The 25,411-nt window shown below is 42.0% G+C and overlaps 1 protein-coding gene across 15 annotated transcripts in view; it reads right to left on the reverse strand.

Annotated features, from left to right (window-relative positions):
• LOC140844947 (uncharacterized) overlaps positions 1–25,411 on the reverse strand; it is a 205,728-nt gene that overhangs the window by 77,663 nt on the left and 102,654 nt on the right. For 2 of the 15 annotated variants that reach the window (XM_073218597.1, XM_073218394.1), the window contains exons 3-4: positions 25,032–25,084; positions 24,152–24,248 (exon numbers count right to left, since the gene is read on the reverse strand). The exons of 10 other annotated variants lie outside the window; for them this stretch is intronic. In XM_073218597.1, the coding sequence (XP_073074698.1) occupies positions 24,228–24,248; positions 25,032–25,084 (74 nt within the window). In that variant the 3' untranslated portion in view covers positions 24,152–24,227. Of the gene's footprint in view, positions 1–116; positions 5,057–24,151; positions 24,249–25,031; positions 25,085–25,411 lie in introns of those variants that run through there. 3 more of the 15 variants (XR_012123814.1, XM_073218444.1, XM_073218658.1) reach the window with 2 other exon arrangements.

Below are 25,411 nucleotides of genomic sequence, written 5' to 3' on the forward strand. Positions count from 1 at the left end.
CTCATATTTAAAATGATCCAAATTCAAATACAGAGGCGGTTTCTGGTGAAACTTAAAAATTGAACAAGGAGAGATCATAGGATAGAATCATATAAATAACTTTACCTTGTCTCCTAACGTCTGGTACAACCCTGTCTCTGGAAAAAACACTTGACTACCCTTTTAATAAGAGACAGTCCTTCAACCACCCTAAGATGCACAGTATTAACTTCAATAATTTCACGTGTCTAGTGTCGGGTAATAAGCTTCAAACCTGAGTTACCATTAAACTTACCTCCCTCGTTAGGACCTCCTGTGAACTGCCTGGCTGCTGGACTGTGACGTGAAGAAAGGGTTTTCTTTCTCTTTTTTCCTGCCTGATGGTCTCCCCTGCCCCCTGCCCTAGCTTGCTACCCAGGCAGGGAGACAGCCTACGGTACCAGAAAGTTCTTGCTCAGCTCATATTGGTCTAAGATGGCTCACTCTCTCTGGGCCAGAAGATACCTGAATCTGACTCTCATAAGCCATTTTGTGGGTTTTTTGGCAATTCCTTCTCTTTGTGTCTTTGGGTGCAATTCCTGCCAACAGTGCTTCATCAGCTGGCTCTTCCTCGCTCAGCTCTTGTTTTTTTTATTGCTTCAGGCAACACAGAATCTCTTTTTGGGCTCCTCCTCTTGCAGATGGGCCTCTACCTGGATTTTAAAGGTATCTAGGATGGCTCCACTCCCAGGACCCCTTCGGTTCAAAAGAACACATGCATTCTCTGCCCAGGCAGACTCTGGAGGTTCAGAGCAATCCCAAACTGGCAACTCTTCAGCACAAAATACCCAACATTCACCGGCATATCTTGCTTGACTTCCAGATTTCCTGAGCACAGTCAGACGTATATCCGTTTTGGCCTCCAACTAAGGAAAACACATTTCAAGCTCTCCAAACAATCCATTAAGTGACTCTTGATCACCTCCTTTAGGTAGGACTATGCATAGCAATAGTACTCACTCCAGCAAACCCTCCTACAACCAGTTTTCAGACATTTCCGTTAAAAGAACTGATGCTCTCTGTCTCACAACTAATTTTGGTACTGGATACTTTTCTTAGTGCCGCACCGGAATATTTCAACTGAATGTATTTCTATACTAGTTCTCCTAATGTTACTTTTTGTCTCAGGTTGACGGCTCTGAGTCTATGGCTGACTGAAGTCTCTACTGGGAAAACTCGCTTACTTATCTTTATATGAACGTATAAAAAACCACAGGACAAGGATTTGGGGAATATTCACCTGTTTAACTTGTTTTCTGTGGCCACCACCATCCACAAGGCTCCCAAGGATCCCTGCTTCCTGGTATTCAACCTTGTGTCGTGCCCCAGTATCACATTTCTGGAGGCCAGAAGACTGAAACAAGGGACCAGCAGAGTCGGTTCTTTCCGTGGGCTCTGGGGCAGAGTCCCATGCCTTTCTCCCAGCTCTGGGGGATGCTGGCAGTCCTTGGTGTTCCTTAGCTTGTGGACACATCACTCTAATCCCTGCCACTGACTTCAGTGGCTGCCTTCTCTGTCTCCTGTGTTTCATGTGGCCTTCTTATAAGGATACCGGCCACTGGATTTAGGGCCCACCCTAATCTAGCATGACCTCATTTCAATTAGTTATATCTGCAAATACCCCATTTCCAAATAAGGTCACATTCACAGGAATCAAGGGAACATTAATTTTGGGGGTGGACACTACTCAACCTGGTACAATACCTAACACATCTTGTGACTTTCCTCCATCCTATGTGTGTGATTATCTTTTATAGTAGAGTTGAATATCCTCAAAGAATATAATATATACACCTTCTACCTGGAAACAAAATAAGTCTATTACACACTGTGCTTCCTTCATCTGAGAGCATCCTCTGGCTGCAATCAAACAGCTGCTGATTGCTAGTCACTGAAGGACAAGCTCAGAGCTCTCTCTCTTTCCCTGTTTTGAGAGAGTCTCCTAAAACTGAACTAGTAAAAGGAGTTTGCTACCTAACTACATAGAAGGAGATGCTCCATTACATAAAACAACCATAACTTTTGAAAGTCTCTCACAGGGTATCAGTCCTTCCTAGGGCTCCGCCACACTACGTCTGTACCTCCAGTAGTATTTATTACATTAACTGCACAGACTATGCTCTTGAGCTTGGCTGTGCTTTCTAGCTATCTTTGCTCAGCACACTGTCTGGTGTTTGCAGAACTTCAGTAAATGTTTGTTGAAAAACTGACCAACTAAATTAACTAATGAATTTTTCATACCTGTAAATGAAGCTATCTTAATCATCTACATAATTTACTCCAATGAGGGGCTGCTATTCTCATTCATGCTCAGTACGTTCAGTACATGACACGTTTTTGTTCTCCTCTCTAGTGATGGCTGTAGTCTTGCTTCACCTATTTTCCATGTAACCTCTGAGTGACCTTTAATGAGAGCCTTACCTATCTAGCACTTTATCTGGTCAACATTCCTTGCATGGTTAACATTCCTATCTCTCTTGATTCAGAGTCAGATCAACTGAAGAGTAGGTATTTAAGCCCTGAAATCAATCTCTCCAGATTCTTAATCATTTGACTTTGCTGGGTCGACTTCCTTCCCATTGCAGGCACAAGCCTTTGTAACCAGACCTCAACCTCAGCTGCCCAGGGACAGTTTTGCAGACTCAACTGCGAGGTGCCTGAGTCTCAGTCCTGATGAGGACCTGGATGTCTTTATGTGTTGGGCATGCTGTCACTTGCAGCCAAGCAAAGAAGCAGCTTCAGCTGTACACTCAATGTATATAGCCAGAGAATCTTTCCCTGTGCACCCAGTGCCCACTATTTCAGCCATGTTGACAGATAATTATGGGAAGAAATGCAAAGCCCATTCATTCCCACGTAATTGCCACAGCATGTAATATGAAGCCAGCCCAGCACATCAGTGAGAGGAATGTACGTGAATGGCAGAAATGTCAAAGGGGAAGAAGGCCAACAATGGCATCCTTTCCCCAGTGTGAAATATAGGCCATCAGCTTGCAAAGCCCTGCAGGCTGCCTGAGAGCACCTGCACATGGAGTCAGGATCTCCCTTGGGCTGAAATTTCTACAAGGCCAATCTAGACCTTCTGGGAGTCAAACTCTTTCAGCCACTTAATGTAATGCACCCACCCCTGCTGTGGTCAGTGGCATCACTACTGTCACTGGCACGGCCAGAGAGGTAAAGAAAGTAGGAGTTGCGGCCAGCACCACTCAGTGGTCTGGGCAATGTGAGCACTGAGGCTTACCCAGGTGCCAGGACTGGGCTGCATGCTTTAGGTGCAATCGCCTCCTGAATACCTTGAATGATGATATGATGTAGATGATCACAATTTTTCTGATGAACAAATAGAGACTATAAGAAGAGATTTTCATGATCATTTTGCTATTAAGCAGCACAGTGAGGGTTTAAGGCCAGCCCTGCCTGACAGCAGATCCTGAGAATCAGGAAGGAGGCTGCAGGGGATGGTTTTATCCCAACCAACCTACATGGCCTCAATGACAGTGACTGATCTGGCTTTAATTCCAGAGCTTTGGAAGCAACTCTTCAACCTTCCTGAAAGCTCTGCCCAGTGGAGGAACTGATATCCTCATGCCATTTTTCTGTCTCCTCACATATACTTACTGAACATGTAAAAGTATGTTTTAAAGGAGTTTAAAACATGATACGTATAGAATATATGTCAAAAATGTATCCAACTATTGAGAGATGTAGAATGATAAAGCTGGTTCCAAACACATTTTGAAGAACTAGATATTTATAGCTATTTTGGAAAAAAAGGAATATGATTTAGAGATTAGATACAACACTGGCTAGAGTCTTACAGGAAATAAAATCATGACCTTGAGTTTATCTTCTCTACAAAATAGAAATCTAGAAAGCAAGATGGAACCTCATGGTAGTATCTGGTCCTGATCAAATAGTTAATGGCAAAGCCAGACACAGGTACATTTTGTTAGATCAGTGGGCTCCCAAACTTTGCTGCACATGAGGACCATTTGGGGAAATTAAAAAAATTCTGGTGTCCAAGGTCCCACCTGTGTTAGTTTCTCATAGTAATAAATTACCAGAAACATAGAGGCTTAAATCAACACTTCATTCTCTTACAATTCTGGAGGTCAGAGTCTAGAATGGGTTCACAGGGCTGTGTTCCTTCTGTCTCTAGGGGAGAAGCCATTCCTTGCCATTTCCAGGTTTAGAGGCCGCCTATTCCTTGGCTTTTGGCCACTTCCTCCATCTTCAAACCTGCTGCAGAGTGTCCTCTCACCCTTCTCTGACCTCTGCTTCCATCTTCTCTTTCTGATGCTGATTCTCCTGCCTCCCTTTCTTAAGGGCATGTGACTACAATGCATGTCCCTAGATAACCAGGGCACTCTTCCTGTCTCAAGATCTTGAACTCAATCACATGTGCAAAATTTTTGACCATGTAAGGCAATATATGCACAGGTTCTGAGGACTGGGTCATGGACATCTTTGGTGGGGGGGGGCTTAGTTGGCCCACCATATCACCCCTTACCAGTCAATCAGAATGTCCAGGAGGAACCAGGCATCTGTATTTTTTGAAGATCCACAGGTATTTCCAAGGTGATGAGAAGCTTAAAACTTATTGCCCTAAATAATTAAAAACCTTTGGGTGACCGTGTTAAATAATGCTCCAAAATGACATGAAGAGTGTATGTTCTTGACTTGGGTTTATTGATAAGTTTGGAATAATTTTTCTCAAAAAACTAAAAAAACGGATCAACTAATTCTCGAATTATCACAGGTCTCCTTGATTCACATCTGCAATCACATCCTTCTTTGTCTGTCTGGCCTTGGACTAGATACTGTTCTCATCGACTCTATACTTGGCAGGCCACTGCTGCCTTTCACCTTCTGAAAAATGGAGTAAATGCAATTCCTTCCTGTCAGAATGGTGGTGACAGTGGAGGAAGGTGTAAGCGATGTGATTGAAATGCCATCTGTAAACATGACTGCTGCACAAGCCTGTGGTCAGCTGCCGGAGGATGGACCAGTGTCAGGTTTCCATAGCCAAGAATCATGCCTTGAGGACAACAGAATATTGAAGCTTGTAAATGCTGTTCAGATAACTAAAATGAAAATAGCATATATCCTCGCACACCCACCCATCTGTCCTTCAATTATGTCTCACAGCTGAGAGCAGAGGGGAGCTGTGGAAGCAGTTCGTGGCAGGATACCTGGGAACCTTGGGGAAGCTCCAAAGATATAAAACCTCTGGCTCTAAACTTATCATCAATCTGAGTTTACTGCATTTCACCCAGTGCTGATCCCAGGGCCTCAGGTAAACTCACTGGTTCTGATTTTCAACACAAACACCTACACCTGAGTTCTTTATAGTAGTTCTTGTCTTTTAATTGAAATGACAGGATGTTCCCAAGGTTTGTGACAATCTGAAGAATATGCCTGGAGACTCTGAAAGATCTGAAGAATGCTTCTCAGGCTTAAGGAAGAGCAAGGTTAGACTCTTAGGGTCCACCTTACAGGCTGGATTCTAGAATAAGAATCCTACATTAGATACAAAACTGATTAAGGTCCTATAGGTCAATAAAAACATGACCTTTTGGTTATCTTCTCTATCATCTAGAAATGTACATAATAACATAGCCTCCCTACTTCATGTAAAATTCTCATCTGTGGACTATTCTCCCTGTAGACACAAGACTCAACCTGGTTGACAAGTTTCATCAAGTCCTTGTCACTAGACAAGACCGATAATCCAAATTAAATGTACCATGGATCAGGTTTCCTAAAGCACTGGCTTTCAAATCTCCTTCAGACAGCAGAACTGATTTTTCAAATGAAATCATATGCCAAAACGTGTATTGTAAAATGTTAAAACTGCTATCTCAAAAGATGGCACCATTATGCTTCTTAGAAGAGTTGCATCCTATGATCTGCCAATTCCATGTTCGTGAATTCACCTGCTTGCTAAAATGTATTTACAGCTCTAAAATCAATAGCTGGAATGCCCTCGCAGTCCTTCTCAGATGTCTGCAGGGCAGTGGAAGAATGAAGTCACCCAATACGTGTGCTCCCAGCTGAGACGGAACAAGGATATGTGCTCTGCCTTCTTATTTTGGCTCTGATACTATCAACAAGGTGTCCTTTTAGAGGGCTAGTTGGTGCCCCTCCCCCCCTTTTCCGCATTTTTATGCTTTTTGTTGGGGATTTTGCTGTTTAAAATGGACCCCAAGCATAGTGCTCAAGTGCTGTCTGTTCCTAGACTCAAGAAGCCTGTGACGTGCCTCACAGAGAAAATATATGTTAGACAAGCTTCCTTCAGACATGAGTTACAGTACTGTTGGTCATGAGTTCAATAGTTAATGAACTGTTAATGAATCATTGGCATCACTTATATGATGTCTTTACAGACACACACATAAAACAAAGTTATGTACTGAATGGCTGACAAACGTGTGACCAGAGGCTTGCAGGAACCTGGCCCTCCCTATATTTCTCCTAGGAGCAGTGGTTCAGAGCTCATTAATACTGATTTATGAGGATTTTATAGAATATAACTACTGGGAATGACAAAAATCAACTGTATCTTTGGAAAAATATCTGGATGATGTGTGCCATCAGTTCGGTGGTGAAACTCTAGGGCTGCAGGCAGAAATGTCTGTGTTCCTACAGGACTGGAGTAGACAGGGGGAAGAAGGGAGGAAAGAGAAGGGAAGGGGAGGAGAGAGGAGCTGCTGGTGGGAAGGGACATGATTTCAGTAAAGGGGCTGCTTCAGTAAAGGGCCAGGAGAGCAGATCCCAGCAACAGGGAAACCAAAATGGTGTTTAAGAAACAGGAATGTCTGATATAGGGTTTCAGGATTTCTTGCTATGTTGGGTACACTCTTACCTTCTCCTTGTGATATCCAGCTCTTTATTAAAATCTGCTGTGCTTACATGTGCTTCTCATGGCTGAAGCTTTGGGTTTATTTCTGTTTATTTTTCCTCATGGAAATCAGAGAAGTAACTTACTTTCCTGTCTTCAGCAAAATGATGCAGAACTTTGTAAGGAGGCAGGATCTTACTCAGCAGGGATCTTACACAATACTGCAAATCCTCCAGGGATCTGAACACATCTAGGGGAGGACTTTGCAGAGTTGAAGGCTTTGGAATCCAAAGCCCCTTGCCTAAGGAGTTAGGCAATCTTACCTAACTCTCAAAGGTCTGAGAGGGCCAGGGGGACACCATGGAGCTCTTCTGCCTGAAGCAGGGTAGGATTCAGAGCCCTGCTTGAGGGCCCTTTCCCTTGCTACCCTCCTTGACTCACAGAACAGAGAATATATAAGATACACCCAGCTAAAAAGCACCATTCCTTCTTGGGCCTGGGCCTAGTATGCTCCCCAATTATGGCCCTAGAAAAGATCACCCAGGGGTTAACTTAACCCGCCTACTCTTAGTTGGCTTTTCACAAGGCTCACAGATTATGCCCAAAGCACAGAGGGAGAACTGAGGACTGGCCTGGGGTTGGAAAGGCTTGGAGCTCTCCGGGGAAAAATGGTAGCAGCAGAGCCCAAACCTGTCACTTGTCTTCATGCTTACCTATAGAATTCTGCTAACAGTCAGGCTCCCCACTGACCTGGCTCCTTTCCTGGTGGATGGAGCTTTTAATCAAATGAAACCAGCCTCTTGAACATTCCAGCAAACTTGAGCAGGCAGTGATTTCCCCTGACTCCATGCACGTGCCAGAAACGCTCTTGCCACTTAAATCTGCAATTTCTCAGCTGTGGGGTAAGCGGTGGGAGTGCTGATGAAGTGGGCCAGGAGACCCAGCATTCCTCGGGACCCTCCACAGCCAGAAGAGGGGAAAGAAACAGAAGGAGGTGGCTGCTGCTCCTGTGGCACCTGCTTATCCAGGAGGAAAGGATGTGTGCAGCAGCCCTTAGTCCTCCGAGCTCTGCTGGTCCCTTTGCTTCTGCTCTGTGGTCTGGAAGCCAATGCCCCGGGACCTCTTTGTTTTGTCTCCTGAGACCAGGGTGTACACTGGCTGCAGTAAGATGCCCGAATCACAAACGTGTTTGCATTCCCTTGTCTCATGATTTTCCCTTACTAAGTTTGTCAAAGCTGGTAACCTGTTTTCTCCTTTTGGCTTATGGACTAACAGATTAGTGAGTTTAAAGCTCTTTGACAAAGAAGATATACTTGCTACACATAAATGTGTTGGATGTAGGCAGTAATAGAAAAGAAAAAAAGATCATTATTAAAAATGTGGTGGTAAGATAGCAAGGTCTGAGTCTTCCTAAAGATATTCAGGAAGGTGGAATGTCTGTCTTTCAGTAATAGGACCTGTACAGACAATATGGTAAACTATTTGGTCTGTTCTGTAAAATATCTATTAGACTACTTGCTTTACTCAGAAGACTATTTAATTCAGGCAAAACAGTCTGACTAGTAGACCAAAATGAACATAGACTGGAAGTAACCCTGATTCTTAATATCAATATGTAGTTTAGTTAAAAGATTTCACACTAAAATGTGAATGTCTCTCTTACCCATCCCAGCCCCATACAACTGTGTGTGTGAGATGGGAGTTGGGTGAGGAAGGGGTGTTAGGACAGGTCCTGCAGCCACAGTAGCCTGGTAACAGGTGCAATCAGCTTCTCATGTGCAGGGAAACAGTAGGTTGGGAGGCCAGGCTCAATAGGACCAGAGGCAGGAATGCTGATCCCATCACCCTGCAGGAAATGAACTTGCTTTTCATGGGTCTCAGGTCCTATCTGGTTGAGTAGGTTCTGGCAAGGCAGATGAAGGCATCTGTGGAATTCCTTACTGTTTTCTTCAAACACACTATTTTCAATCAGAACTTCTCATCTAACAAAGCCTCATTAAGGACATACCATTGCCAAGCATTGTGTGGTCCCAAGTGGCCTGTCTGCTTTGGGATCACACTGGCTTGGCTGCCTGCCTATGTATACAGGGCCAGGTTCAATGAACAGAGCAGTGGTCTTTGGTGGCTTGGTCACATCTTCTGGATCTCAATCAGGACACCAGAGCTGCTTCCTAACTGAGATGAGTAAATTCTCCCTCTCTGTTCATGACCCATCAGGGCTGCAGACCTGGGATCACCAACCATCCCTCAAGACTTTAGATCATTTTTCATCACTTTTGCCTGAACTATTGCTATTTCTAGGCTCCCCACCGCTCATCTCCAATACAGCCTACACACTACTGTCAGATTCATCGTCCTTAAACATGGCTTTGATCCTCATTCCTCCTCTGCCTGAAAAGCTTCAAATAGCTCCTCCAGTACTGGGATGTCTCCCACACTCCACTCTCTCTCTCTGTAAAAATCCTCCCCATTCTTTAAGAACCAGCCAAATAATTCTTAATTAGGTCATCCCAGAGTGACATCTTCCTTGTTTCAAATTTAGTAAGTCAGTTACAGGCATTCATTTGGTGTCCCTGATTCTTTCCAAATGTATCCCACCAATAAGACATCGGTGAGTGGGTGCTGGCAACTGCAGGGCCATGGCAATGGAATATTCACAGGGCTGCTCCCGTTCCCTTTTAAATAGCAGGCATGATCTGGAGTAGCCAGCAGAGGAGGAATAGGAAAGTTCCAAGGGAAGAAATATCTGACAGTATATGGAAGGTTTTCTTCATCTCTTGGGCTTTTTCAAGCTCTGGGATTCCATGCATCTGAATCATCTTTGTGCCCAAGACTGAACTAAATGACCTCTTAAGATGTCTTCCAACATTGTGACCCCTGAAAATTGCTATGATTGCTGCTACACAAAGAACATGCATTTGTGGAAATATTTTTTTTCTTCACAGTTTTTTGTTTGTCCATTTGTTTACTCTGACATGGCATGTAAAGTTTTCCGAAATTGCTGGTTCTGCTGGTATCAATCAAGATCCCTGATTGCAAGGAACAGAAATCAAGTCTGGATAACTTCATATCAAGAGGAATCCAGTGGAAGATTCCTTGAGATCTCACAGATTCAGCTCTGTGGACTGCGAACCAGGATGACACAAAGGGCTGGCAATGAAGAGGCTGAGTCCACTGTTTATGTTTGACCACTGCTGACCTTGAGGTCCCCACCCTTCTTCCTTGCCTGCTCCCTATCTGGGCAACCAACTTAAGAAGACCTGTGAGAGTTTCTATGCCTCTGTGGTCAGTCAGGAATCTCAAACAGTATGGCCTCTGGCTCAGTGCATGGTCCCAACCCAGCTCTACCCATCACCCACAATAAAAGCTCAAAGCCCCATCTTCATCCCAACCCTCCTGGTCACCTCCTCAACAAACCCAGAGTGAGATTTCTTTTCCTGGGAAACCTCAGCTTGGTGTGAATACTAAATACATTTTATTCATACTCCTTGGTGATGTGTTGTGTCATCGCTCATGACATACACATTCCTTGGTGGGCAATCATGCTCACCTCTGGGTGGACTGATTAAAGCAGAAATAGGGAAAACCGGATGGCTGGACCAGAACAGGTATCATGATTTCCTTCTATTCTTTATCCACAAGTATACACAATATATCTGAAAAAGGTAACAGTCTCAGATGCAGTTAAGCACAAGCCAACAACCTTGATGATGGCCTGTTTCATGGTTCTCAAACTTTTATTCCAAGACCCTTAATATAAAGCTAGGGAGTACTATCTGCAGGTTAGCAATGTCCTACTGTTTCTGTTTTCTGTTGCTCATTTATATTTTTTAACATCAATTTATCCTTTTATCAACTGCAATTGATAAGGTTAAAAACTAGTTTAACAAGTGACTTCACATTTGGGGTTTGCTATTAGGCATTTTCAGTTTGGTGATTATTTGTCATAGCTTATAGTCACACTGAATTCAACTGCTGATTAATACTTTAAAGATTTATATTAGCACTAACAGAGACTTTTGACCTGTCCCAGCCTTCATTTCATAATTGTTTAATTGAATTATATTTATGTGTAGACCATTAAAAAAAACAATTTACAAGGGTCCAAGTTTCCTTGACATTGGAGGAAGCATTTACCTTCAGTCATATGAGCATCCCCTCTCTCTCTTGGGGGCAGTGTACCCTTTAGAGCGGCCCAAGGATAAACTCAAGGTCTAAAGTTATATTCTGTGAAACATTTCTCTACTCTTTCAGAAGGCCCGCACTATTCGTGGATTGCCCCAATGTATTTTAGGAATTTCTTTCACGGTTATATTCATGCCTTTAAAAAAATTTTTTCCATGGCATTTTGGCTGAAGTTGAAGGCTTGGGAGTTATCTGAAGGCAGAATTCCCTGTGGAGTCAGCATTCCTAACATCTTGGCGTAAATCACCTTATGGTAGGTCCCACTATATCCTTTTATAATTGAAGAGGTTACATTTCTCACATGAGGCCCTGAGAAACTGTATAGAGATTTCAAGCTGATTATTTAGTTTCCCAATCATGTCAAGCTTTGAAATACTGTAAGATACTTATAAGCACCTTGGGCTGGAACTCCTACCATCCTTTGCAGTGCTCTGAAGGGTCATTTTTAACTGGTTCCTTTACCAGCCAAGTTTCTATTTCAAAGCCCAAATTAGTTTGGACTGCTTTCATACTACCACTTAACATTTCTAACGGTAGAGTAGTTCACAGGCTTACCAACACGTGCCCACCAGCGTCACCAAGGCTCCAGTGACCCCCCATACTAATGCTTAGCTTAGATAACCTTTGAAGTTTCTTCTTCCCTGGGAGGCTATGATACAGACTTGACTTCTAGTAATACTGTGAAACTGCATGCCCATCACCTTTCAGTATTATCTCAGTCTTCATGATACTGGCTCATAAATTTAGTAACTGTTTGAATTTGTCAAAGCAAAAACATATGCTGAAAAGATAATTGTGCTACTGGCCTAGCTTTGAAGCCTAGCTTAGCCATCTCAAAGGTCTGGTTTCCTCATCAGAAAATAGGGGCACTATGTACCTCCCTCCATGGTTGTCTGGAGCATCAAATAAGACAGAGCAGGTAATAGTGTTGGTTTCCCCTTTTCCCTCCCTCTGGCTGTAGGACCCTTTGTTTTAAATGGAGGATTTAATTACCCAAAGAACTCATTCCCTAAGCCTTCCTTGTCTAGTTGGGTCTAACCCTGTCCTGCTCCTCTGAGACTTGACAACCTTGCAGTTCCCTTCTCACCTGGAACTACAAGAAGAGCACAGAAATGATTTCACTTCAGGTACATTATGACTGTGTGGCAGGGAGCTAGCCAAATTGTCACACAATGAGAGAATGAGCTGAATTATTCTCCGTTGGGCTCACAGCAAATTTGGTTGGAGCAGGAGTCTACAGAGAGGGAAAATCGTAACATCATGGTATACACATTTGCATAAATGCTTCTGATTTCCCAAATCTCTCTGTGAGGGAAGAAAGTCCATGCATTCAAAAGATCCCTGGTGCTATCAGAGCCCCTGCTCCCCTTCCCCTGTTCTTGAACTGAACAAATGTCATAAAAAATCCTATTATGCCCCTGTCTCCAGATGCCTGTGGAGAACTGGAAAGAGACAGTGCTGCTTACAGTCACAGGCAGGAAAGACCCTGGCCTCGCCTGGAACCTCCTACTGTGCCAACTGAGCAAGCAAGGCCTTGGAGGAAGTCTGGGCATGCTGTGAGAAGAGATAAATAGCCAACACCTTTGCTTGGTGGCGGTTTTCCTCTCAGGAAGAGGTAAGAAGACCATCTAGCCTTTGGCTTTGCTATGGGCAGCTCAGGCCCCAACTGTTTGTCAAGTGCTGCAAATCCAGGCTGTTTTGCCTGACAAAGGAGTCCTGCCACCACAGACCTCGACCTTCCCAGTCACCATGCTGCTCTGCCTACAAGCAACTGATGCCCTTCTGCACCGGCCGGTAAATGATGGCTCCTGGACCAAATATTGCCAGCTGCCTGGTTTGGAAATAAAATGTTACTGGCACACTGCAAAATGGCTGCTTTCATCTTACACCGACAGAACTGAGTCTGTCAGGAGTGTCAGACCACAAAGCCTGAAATATTTACTAGCCAGCCCTTTACAGAAAAAAGTGCCACCTCATGCTCTGCTCACACTAGCCTGCCTGCCTTTCTCTGCAGCGGTGGAGATTTTCCAGACTCTGCCCTGTTCTAGATTTCTCTAGGGAAGTTTTCCCTGGGTTTGTCCATGTGGCTGACTCTTTTTCCTCCTTTAAGTCTCACTGCAGGCATCAGTTGTTCCAAGAAGGTTTCTATGGACCCTAGATTGAACTAAGTGCTCTTAAGAGATAAAGATTACTGGTGATTAACTTAATGGATTCAGTTAAGTTAATCTGCCTGATGCAAAACAGGTACCCAGTAAAGTTTGCTGGGTTTGTGCAACTAGATGTGCCCTGTTACATCATGCTGCCATCAAGAGCAGGAGAATGATTGCCAATGGTGTAGGGATAGCTTGCTGAGAATCTTACTGACAAATGCATTGGGGCTTCACTATGACATAACCTGCTACCAAGCAAGTCTTCGGCTCCATCCAAGGGAATGTAGTCACTGGTGTCAAAGGAGCCATATTCTTATTCTTGTTTTAGCTATCACAACCTCTCAAGAAGAACTTCATGGGTCTCCATGATAGAAAGGCCCCAGGACATTGACAGAAATGCGGTGTATTCCCACTTCAGGAATGCCAAAGGCAAGTTCTCTCTTGGGCAACTCTGATTCTGAGAGCAAACTAGGTGCCACTTTCCCTAACCCCCATTTCATACTCTGCAAAGGGCCTTCTATTTTGGGTTGGATTGCCAGAAATACAGCTAATTTGCAAAATTAATTTCATGAGACATTCACCGGGCATGAGTTTCTCAGTGTAAGATGATGGAGCATTTATACATAAATATGACTGAGCACAACTCACCAGAAGGCTAAATGACTAGAAAAACTACCCTCAACTAAAATGTACCTCAGATTTGAGTAGGAAATTGCAGAAGGTTAGTTCATTATTTTAAAACCTAGTTCAATGATTGTCTAGAAAGAGACAACGAGAGAGATGAGAATTCATGCATGAGTATAGAAAATGATCTTGGAAGAAGTTAGATACAGTGATTAACTCTGTGATTGACTTGTGATCCAATCCTGATTGTATCTTGGGATTCGTGCATTATGACTAATTGAAATTTAGCTTTTAAAGAAACTGTAATATTTGATATGGAATAAGATCTTGTCCTAGCAAGGAAGTGAGTGCTCTCATCCCAGATTAAAATGATGCCAGAGGCAGGATTTCATGTCTCTGGTGCTGCTGACTGCCAACTATGAAGGCATGAAGTATCTATCATGTGGTCTATCCCTGCTGTTTTGCTCCTTTCTTCTGCTTTTCTTCTTTCCATTTCAGACACAGTGAATGCTAAAACTAGAAGAAAATTTATAGTTTGTTTAATTCAATGCTTTCATTTTACAGACGGAGGAAACAAGATTCAGAGGTAAACTGACTTGTCAGAGGTCCTTAGTCCATTTCAAGGTCAGGAGTTGGCCCCATATGCCCTGGCCCCTAAAACTGTATCCTCTTGATGCCATTGTGCCCCTGACAAAAGGTTGGATTGGATCACTAAGGAGATGAAAAATAAGTCAATCAGAATTACTGATTTGAAGCAATGGGAATATATGTGATTGGCCCAGAGACTGTTTTATTGACAGTACCTCCTGATTACCTCCAGGGTAACAGAGTTGGAAAAAAAAAAAGTCGATTTCAATTATCTATAAAGACTAGATTATAGTGGTTTAGCTCCAGACTAGATTATAGTGGTTTAGCTCCAAAGTGTCCTGTAACATTTGTTGTCATCTCTGAAATTAAAGGCCCTCCATGAGAAAGCATGACCACTGATTATCAAAATCATATACTGATTTTAAGTTCAAGAATTTGTGAACACTGAAAAATGATAGAAGTACAGAATCATTTGCCTTACTGTATTTCTTAATTCAGGGTGGTATCAGAGGAAGGAATCCATGCCCTTTCACTGCTGCTCACGCTTTTTTAAAAAATTAATGGAATATTTTAATATAAAAAACTGTTAGCAGTAGACATTCTCATTAGGACTCCACAGAAAGAACACTGCTAAGAGAATCCCCTCCAACAATCTGCATCTCTACAAAATCATGTGTACCTTCCTAAAAGCTCTGATAGTCTGTACCCTGGTTTTCAACATGTCACACTTGAACTTGACAAATCACTGTCACTGGTGGGTAATCCACTGAATTGGGGTGGCAGGATGTAATGGGGAACACTAGCAGGGACACATGTGGTTTGGGGGGACTGAATTTTTATCCATTATTGAAAAACGGTTTGGCAACAACAAGCTGTATGTCCTATTCATAGCTGCTCCTTTTTCCTTCTTGTAACTCTGTAGAACATTCTCAGTGTGATTTACAGCAGAGATGCAGATAATGGCTCACAGAGATCCATAATGTTTAAATCATGGCAATAAAACTTGACAGATGGAAAGGTCAGGAGTTTGTCTTGACTATTACAATAGCCATCTAGCTGTTTCTGCCCCAGAATAAAGCTCCCTTCATTAATTTCCTGTGGGGTTTCAGCAGACTTAACATTTCAGAGTGTACCTGAGCCCGAGGCACCTCTGCATTCCTCATCTTTGTCCTCATCATTCTTGATTATTAGAGAGTTTGAATACCTTGTTTCAAAGCCATGTTGCAATTATTGGTCATTGATTGGCTGCAAGGGCCAAGGACGACAGACAGTCCTCACAAAGCATTTGTACTAATTCTAGTTTGGGTTCCCTTGTTTGGGATGCATTTGATTTGGGGGAAGGTCATTTTACCGCTTTGGGCCTCTCAAAGGTGCGGGTTGTCCTAGATCACCTTTAAACTCCCATCTAGTTGGTGCTGTTTTGAGAAGTACTCACTGGAGTGATGTACATTTCTACTGTAATTCTAAAATATAGATAAATATCTTACAGGGATTTTTGTGTCTGTATACAGGGGAGAGTGGTGAGGGAAAGAAAATTCATTGCATAAACACAATGCACAAGGAATGACAAAATCCACGGTTGGGATATGGGACGTGACAGGGAAAAAGAACTTTCTGTAAGAGTCAACAATTGGAGGAGGTGTCTGGAGCTGCCCCGGGAAGGCCTGAAGCTACCAACAGCGCCTGATGCTGGTAGCTGTCTTCTCAGATGAAGGCCTGTTGGATCCCCCTTCCTGTCTTTCCTCTTTCCTTGTTTTCTCCCAAGTTTAAACAGGATGAAAGCGTGTGAGAGGAAATGAAGGAATGGTAGTAAACTGAGGATGGGAGAGACCCACAGGGAAGCATGATGGGAGTGAAGCCCTCCCCCCAGTTATGTGCTGCATAGCAAGGCTAAATACCAGAACAGCAAGGTCCCAGTGCTTCCATCTATTTCAGGACTTTGGCAGCTGACCCATAGGAAGGGTGGTCTGGTTTCCACAGATTCCACATAACAGACCATCCTGTATAAATATTTCCTGTGGTTCCTGTCTGACTGAATCACTGCCCTTGATGACTGAGTTTGACTGGGTGCTTTTTCCATATAGGCAGGTAAAGAAGAGAGAGCTTTAAGATTCTCTGTGCATTATCACACAGAAGTCTCACTCAATCCCTCTCACATCCCCACCTCAAACATCTAAACCAGCTGAAAATATCCACCCTATCTCCCACATAACCTACCCAAACAGTACGAAACAGAACACCCAAGGCCATGTCCAAGAAAAGATTGTCCAATGGCACCTCTCCTCTTTGTGAATTTAATACACTTTCACAAGATGTGAGCTCTTTTTTCCTCTCTAGGTCCTGTAAAGACTTCAGTGGGATTCCTGGTAAAATACGCATTTTAATAAAATTTCATTAAATAAACAATTGAGATGCCCCATGCAGTTTTAAATCCATACACTGGGGCCTGCTGAGGGTCCTTGGCAGAGCCTTCATCTTTCAGGAAAAAGTAGGGAATAGGAGAGTAGGGCATAGAAAGAATGGAATCCCCTGGGCAAGACTATGTTTATTTGTATTAATTTATCAGTCAACACAAAGTGATGCAATATACAAGGCGTGGCAAACAAAGGTAATAGGAAATGACATGTTTCCTCTCTACCATCAAGGATCACACACACACACACTTGTAAAACTATAACCATTAGTAAAAAGCAGTATATGTTATGGAGCAAAGGATTAGAACTAATCTGAAGGGAAGTGCTTCACAGATGAGGGGAGGGGGAAGGCTCAAACACTCCGGCACTCCTTTAGGGCATGCCTAGGAGGACCACACCACAGACACTGTATCCTCCCAGATCTTTCCTCTCTTGCCTTTGGCTCTGGTTGGAGGAAAATACTTAATTCACTACACAGAAAAAAATATGGCTAAATTGTTTGCATCTTTGGATCCAAAATGTATGGTCAATTCATTCTCCATCCCTCCCAATCTAACTGCAGCTAACAGTTTTGTGAACTTCCTAGGCTCCTTAACGGCCATGGGCTGGCAAAAATTCCAGCAGATATAATGGTCAACGCAGTTACAATTGGTATCAACCAGTCAGAACAGACTTTTGCCATCAGGATGGAAGCCAGTCATGAGCAAACTAGTTGTGAATGAACCTCAACTTTAATACCTTAGGGATGAGGACTTGACAGGTCTGCTCTTCTTTACTACCAAGGTCTGCACTGTATTTGTTTCTTAACTGAAGTCTGATTTACTCCCTCTTTAAAGACAGATGCACAGCAATCAGAAAGTTGATTGTGAATCTCCATTACCCCTGATACCCTCCCCTCGGCCCTACCCCATCATTGAGGGCTTCCAGGCTTGAGGAAAGTTGACGTTAGAGGTCTCTTTAACAAGACCTTCCATTTTATTTCCCACAGACAGAAGAACCTGACTTCATCAGAGTCCATCTTGACAAACTCCTCCTAAGAAAACATATGACCAAAGGACTCCAAGATGCTTTGACTATTTGATATATTCAGACTTCCCCTTGCACAGATGGCCCCATCCCTGTTAACTACTCCCTTCTCAGTGTAAACCCTATGAATGAACTGTGAAGAAGTGCAGAACTGGTGTACCAAAACATTTGCCTGGTCCCAGACATGCTGTGGTACTGGGAAGTGCTGTCTTCTGCGCTGCTCTGTGGTTGTTCTCCCTCTGCACAGACCCTGCTGCCTGCCAGATGACAGCTCCAGAAGGTAAGTGATCTCTTTTAAAACTATAACCAGTGGGGAAGCTTTAGGACAGCACTTATGATTTGGGTTCCTTGAGGAATGAATCTCACACCATTAGTCAATTTTTGTCTTTGCCTCTCTCTCTCTTTCTGTAGAATAACTAAAGCACAAGCTTAGCAGTAACCCTTGTGCATCTCTTCTCTTTATCAGTATGCCCCCCACATCACAAATATAAACAGCCTGTGACTGATTTCATTTATAATCTGGGTTAAGCGGAATGTCTTACTGTACTGTTTATTTATGACCTTGCTGTACTTTGCAAACTCAGTCAATGACAGCTAATTGCTACCTAAAAGAACAGCTTTCCAAAAGTACCCATTGATACACATACACCATACACAGAATTCAACTCTATTCAATTGAATATAATACATAAATACATTCATTTGTGCCAATCTAATCTCCTTGTGGCTTTTAAATCTGACCTTGCCATTCAGCCTTTGTATGAAATTACGGTCATACTTATTCTATTTGGTATTGGAGCTAAGAATTGTGTCCTTTCTTATTATAAGGCAGGAAGAAAGAGGTATTTGATAATAAAAAACAAAATCATACCCTTAAAGTTTACAGTGGTAACTAAATTCAAAAACAATATTCTAAAAGGTCAAAGCCATTTGTATTTTAGGGACTTACAATGACAACCATTTACGCTTCGAAAGTATTTAGCTAAAATATAAAGATAGCTTTTTAAAAAAGCATTAAAGTAGTTATGCACTGTTTCCATTATATTTCACATCCTGCCTTTAACTTTAAATGAAATTGGATTTACTTTTTTAATATTAGATACCTACTAATACCATTGAGACTTATAAAAATTCTTATAATCCTTTATAAATGCACTGATGACAACTTAAGTGAAGCAAATGATTATTTTTTCTAGTAGTATAAATATTTGTGTACTCTAGGATGTTTTCATTTCTTATGTCTCTACAGAACTTTTCATAAAGGGCCAAAAAGAATTTTGCAATAATATCTGGTGGCAAATGTGATCATGTCTTATCTTTAGATGGGAATGTAAATAAGTTATTTTTCCAAAGGCACTTGGAGTGGCAGAGTTAGAAGGAGTAAATTTTTCATTATAGAGTTTAAGTGCCTAGAGGGGCTGATAAATTTCCAAACAAATTTGTTTCCATTGTTATGACGATTCAGTATTATTTCTCATAATCAAAATAAAAACAAAACCAAAAAACCTCATATTTCTATTTTGTGCCATCCATTCAATTCCACCACCAAGCCTTATTCTACCTCCTAAATATTTCTTGATACTATAAATGCTCAGAATTATGCGAAGAGGAATAAGAAGCAGCTTCTACGTTTTTTCATGTGAGTTTAAGGTAGCTTCATTTGCCTCAAACAATCCACTCTATAGTCCTCCACATCTGTTACTTAGCTTGTAAAGCTAAAACAGATTTTATAAGGGAAGATGCTATTTTACAATCAGAACTTATGATCTTTATATTGGTTTTGATAAATATTGCCAGATTCCAATAAAGACTACACTCATTTGGTTATAATGGACAACAGCAGCCTTTAACCATAAACACATATATGATATACATCAAGATCAAGTGAAAAAAAAACAGTAACTACTGGCAATCCCTTTCACCTCCCACTTCCTTTTATGGTTCAGTCCACCCAGGCACACTTGGCTGAATGACTAAGAGAACTGCTGAGAGGGAAAACTTGGCCCTCCTATGTGCCTTATGATTTTCATAAAATTTATATGAATTGTTTATTCCAAAATAGAACATGACTGCACATAAAACTTCATAACATAATGGAGAAAATGGTTTTATGCTAATTATGATTCTAATTTTGTGAAAAATTAACCCAAAATGACCCATAGGTTATAGTACCAGTATACAGAAGTACTCTAATACATAGGTGTCAATCAACATTTCTCCATTAAATAAAAAATATTTGCTAAAATATGAGGCTAAGTTAGAGCAGTCCAGTGTGAGACAATTAGTGTCTGAACTAAAAAACAGGCAGTAGGAAATTAAAGGATTGATGGCAAAGATGTTGGAAAAAACTTGCCTGTTGTTGGTGACTGAGAGGCCTTGGCAGAGAAGAAAGAATAGAACGTGATTTCTGGTTTTTCAGTCTGTGTAACTATAACTGCCAAACAAAAGCCCAGGGTGTTCATGTGGTTTTGTGAGGAAAATTCATGAGTCTGGTTTAGACATAATGAGTTTGGCAACATGAGACAAAATTAAAGCCTTAATAAGCAGGTGGAATTGCACATCAAACCTAGGGTCAGCTATTTACTGGATATAAAAAAACTGGTAAGTCATTTATTGATGAAATTGGGCTCTGAAGACATCAAGGCCTGGGATCTGACTACATCAAAGTCTCCTTGGAGAGCAAACACCACAAGGCATCCCTCTCTACATGCACACACACACACACACACACACACACACACACACACACACACACGCTTCCCTGTTCTGAATTCTGAAAAACTATTATATTCACGATGCTCAGTACTGTCCCCACTTGAGATAGCATGTACAGTATTCAATGACATTCCTGGCAATTTAAGAATTTCTGATTGCTGCCATGGGGCCATTAGAAGTCACCCCACTGCCCTCTGTAACTTCTAGTCCCTTTCACCTTCCAGGACATCTTTGAAGCTTCCTCTGTTTGGTTTATTTTTAGGTTCCCATACTGGTACCCACTGATGCCGGACTGGTACCCATTGATGCCGGAACTTGACCAAACTCAATGTTATAAGACCCTACATTGTAGACATTGACCAGGTCACAGTGAGGAGCTGTGTGGCTGCCTATTCCAGTCCAGCTCCTCTGAACTCAGCATTCAGAAGGAATGCCAGGGGATGAGAATGTGGAGGAGGGGCAGTGGGGATGACACATCTGCATGGGTAGAGTTTAGACTGATCCCTAAGTACTACCATGCACACAAGTATGCCTTCCCCCTACATACTTTGTCTTTGAGATAATAGAGCTTTCTGCTGAGGTCAAAGAGAGCCTGGGAAGCACATTCTAGTGAGCACAGCCTTACAGCAAAGAAGGCAGTGCCAGATGTCTGTGACCTACAGAATCTGAGATGGAAAAGGCCTGTCAGAATAGCTCTGGGAACCCTTGAAAAGCCAGCTAAGAGGCTTTAAAAAAAATGCAAAGATTCCAAGCAATGTGTCCTTCTTTTGTGACATGTAATAATCAGATTAATGTATCAGATCTGCTGACCGCAAGACTGGAATATATTTGTCTTATTATCCTTTCTTCAATGCCATTCAGGCTGAATATTTCCTCTCCTTTGCTGTTACTATTACATGGGAATAGTACAGAGTCTTATATTATATCTATCAGTCAAGAAATGTTGTTTCTTTATACCTTGATTTGAGTAATACATTTCCACTGGAGTCAGAAGGAATAGGGAATTTTTACAAAACATAATGGAGCTCTTACTCTTCCCTTTCATTTTCCTTCTGTTCTTGAGAAATTCAGCCTTAAATACATTAGGTAAGGGTCTGTCTGTAGGAAGAGGAACTGTGGGGTGGGGGGTCGACAGTAGCCCATAATGGGCTGTCAAAGCTCAAATAAAGAGTGGCAACCTGGTATGGTATGAAGACCAACAGGGTGAGGAGGGCAATCAGGAGAGGGGTAGTTCACCACCAGAAGTCAGAGCATAAGCAGGAGAGAGGTGAGTCCCCAAGAGTGCAGGGGAAACTGGCATGGGGTCTAAGGGCCCAAGAGGGAGAGTAAGCAGTCTTCAGTAATAAGAGAGGATTTGTCAGCAATAACTGAAACTGTGTACATACAGTGAGACTGATCACATATATAAATAGCAAAAATAAATAGCAAAAACTATAAATAGCCCTGTTTCTCACCACCAAAGAAGGGCATTACAAACACAGAAAGGAAGAAAAAAAATGAATCCTGTGGTGTTGGATTGGAATTAGAGAAATCAGAATGAACTCATAGCTTTCCATATACAAGATAGGTATACAAATAAACATAAAGGTAATTGTCTGTGATAATGTATGCTCTTAGCTCTGTCCACTGGGAATACCTGGGAGCATGATACCAAATAGCAATGAACACCCCTACTACCCAGATATTGCTTTCTCGACACCACTTTCCATTAAAACAAGTAAGGGCTGGTTCCAAGGCTAAGGCACGGTAAATACACATTGACTCTAAAATGTACCACAAAGCAAACAATAGGTAGATAGATACATGCATACATAAATACATGCATACATACATACATACATACATACATAGACAAATGAATGAATGCATGAATAAATAAATACATACACAAAGAAAGAAAGCAGCAGACCAGTTTAAAAATGACACGTGCAACTCTGTTTATCACAGCACTATTCACTATAACCAATCTACAATTATATGAGCAACATTGTTACTAGACTGCCCAGATCATCAAGTCCCCCCAACATACCCCATTACAGTCACTGTACGTCAACATAGTAAGATGCTACACTATCACTACTTGACTTTTCTATTACTATACTGACTTACCTGTGGGACCTCACCACATTATGTGAGCTAATCGTAATGACACGTTTCCACCCTTCTCCCTCCCTTCCCAGCCAGCCTTCCTAGTCCCTTATCCCTTGGTAAATTGGTCGTGGGGAGAATCTAGTAAACATACTGTTACTCATGTAGTTGTAGACTAATGATAAATAAACAAAGAATAAATAAGTACATAAATGAATGCATACATACATACACATTAAAAATAACAGAATGCAGCAGCCCAGTTAATTTCAGACATTTCCACCCCTATGTTTATCACAGCTCTATTCAAAATAACCAAGATAAGTGTCCATCAGAAGATGAACAGTGTAGTATTATTCTGCTAGATGAAGAAAACAAATCCTACCATTTACAACAACATGGATGTAGATAGAAGGTATTATGCTCAGTGAAATAAGCCACACAGAGAAATACAAGTATCAAATGATTTCACTAACCTCTGGAGACGGAGAAAGAAAAGAACCTGAATGAAAAAAACAGCACCAGATTCACAGAACCCAAGAATGGACTAACAGTTAACAATGGGAAAGGGACTGGGGTAGATAGTTGGGAATGGAGGGATAAGGGGAGAGGGAAAGAAAGTGCACATTACGATTAGCGTATATAATGTGGGAGGGCTGTACAACACAGAGAAGACAAGAAGTGATTCTACAGAGTCTTACTATGCTCATGGACACTGACTGCAAAGGGGTATCTGGGGGCATCTTTGTGATGGGGAGAATCTAGTAAACATAATGTTACTCATCTAATTGTATATTAATGACAGAAAGATAGGCAGATAGATAGATAGATAGATAGATTTATAGATAACGAATGAATGAATGAATACATACATACACACATACATACATACATACATACATAAAGAAACAATGCAGCAGCCCAGTTTAAGAAAGACATATGCACACCTATGTGTATCACAGCACTATTCACAATAGCCGAGCTAAGTGTCCATCAGAAGATGAAGAGGGCAATATTATTTAGCCATAATAAAAAAAAATTCCACCATTTGCAGCAACATGGACAGAGCTAGAGAGTAGTATACTCAGTGAAATAAGCCACGCAGAGAAAGAAAAGCATCAAATGATTTCACTCACCTATGAAGTATCAGAAAAAAGAGAAAGAGTGAAGGAACAAGACAGCAGCAGCCTCACCGAACCCAAAAATGGACTCATGGTTACGAAAGGAAATGTGACTGAGGAGGATGGGTTGGAAGGGAGGGAAGAGAGGGAAAATGGGGCATTATGAGTAGCACACATAATGTGGGTGGGTGGCACACATGGGCAAGGCAGTATAACACAGCAAAGATCAGTAGCGCTTCTACAGCATATTCCTGGGCTGATGGACAGTGACTCTTACGGGCTAAGTGGTGGGGACTTGATAATGGGGGTAGTCTTGTAACCATAATGTTGCTCTTGTAACTGTTTCGTACTGACACCAAAATAAAAAGAAACACACAGTACCTTGGGTCTGGATTCCATTTTACCTGATGCTGTCAAGTTGGTCAGTGTCCACCTCACCAGAATCACAGCTGCTCCTCTAAGCATACACATTCTGTGTCTAGGAAAGAGGCACCACTGTGACATCATGGAATCTCCAGGCAACAGTGCTGCTCTTGCAAACTCCACCCCCAGATGGCGGGCACTGCCCAGCTGTGGGGAGCTGCATCATCTTAGCAAACATTAGTGATTCTTGCCTACATATATATGTATATATAATGACATCACTCATCATTGGTGTATCAGAACAAAGAAAAAACTGAATGAGAAAACAGCAGCAGCCTCACAAAACCCTCGAATGGACTAAAAGTTACCAAAGGGCAATGGACTGGGGTGGATGGGTGGGAATGGAGGGATCAGGATGGGGGAAACAATGGGCACATTAGAATCAGCATATATAATGTGGGAGGGGGGAACAGGGTGGGCTGTACAACACAGAGAAGACAAGTAGTGATTCTACAGTATCTTACTATACTGAAGGGCAGTGATGGCAATGGGGTATCTTGGGGGATCTTGGTGATGGGGGGACTTGAGTAAACATAATGTTACTCATTTAATTGTAGATTAATTATAAATAAATAGACAGATATAGGTGATAAATAGACAGATTAGATAGATAGAAAAATAGATGATAGACTATAGAAAATAGATAGATACATAGATAGATACATAGATAAGACAGAATGCAGCACCACAGTTTTATAGAGACATGTGCACCCCTATGTTTATCACAGCATTATTCACAACAGACAAGCAAAGTGTCCATCAGTAGATGCACCAATAAAGATGTAGTACATATACACAATGCAATATTATTCCACCATAAGAAGAAAACCAATCTTACCATTTGCAAACAACGTGGATGGAGGTAGACGGTACTATGCGCAGTGAAGTAAGCTGGGTGGAGAAAGACAATTACCAAAAGAGTTCACTCATATGTGGAGTAAAAGAGCAAAGAAAAACTGAAGGAACAAAACAGCAGCAGAATCACAGAAACCAAGAGTGGACTAACAGTTAGCAAAGGGAAAGGGACTTCAGAGGATGGGTGGCAAGGGACGGATAAGGAAGGGGAAAAGAAAGGGGGCATTACGATTACCATGTATAATGTAGGAGGGGGCACTGGGAGGGATGTGTAACACAGAGAAGACAAGGAGTGATTCTACAGCATCTTACTATGCTCATGGACAGTGACTGTCACAGGGTTTGTGGGCGGTACTTGGTGAA

The sequence above is a fragment of the Manis javanica genome, chromosome 1 (assembly GCF_040802235.1).
Source record: "Manis javanica isolate MJ-LG chromosome 1, MJ_LKY, whole genome shotgun sequence".
Classification (NCBI taxonomy): domain Eukaryota; kingdom Metazoa; phylum Chordata; class Mammalia; order Pholidota; family Manidae; genus Manis; species Manis javanica.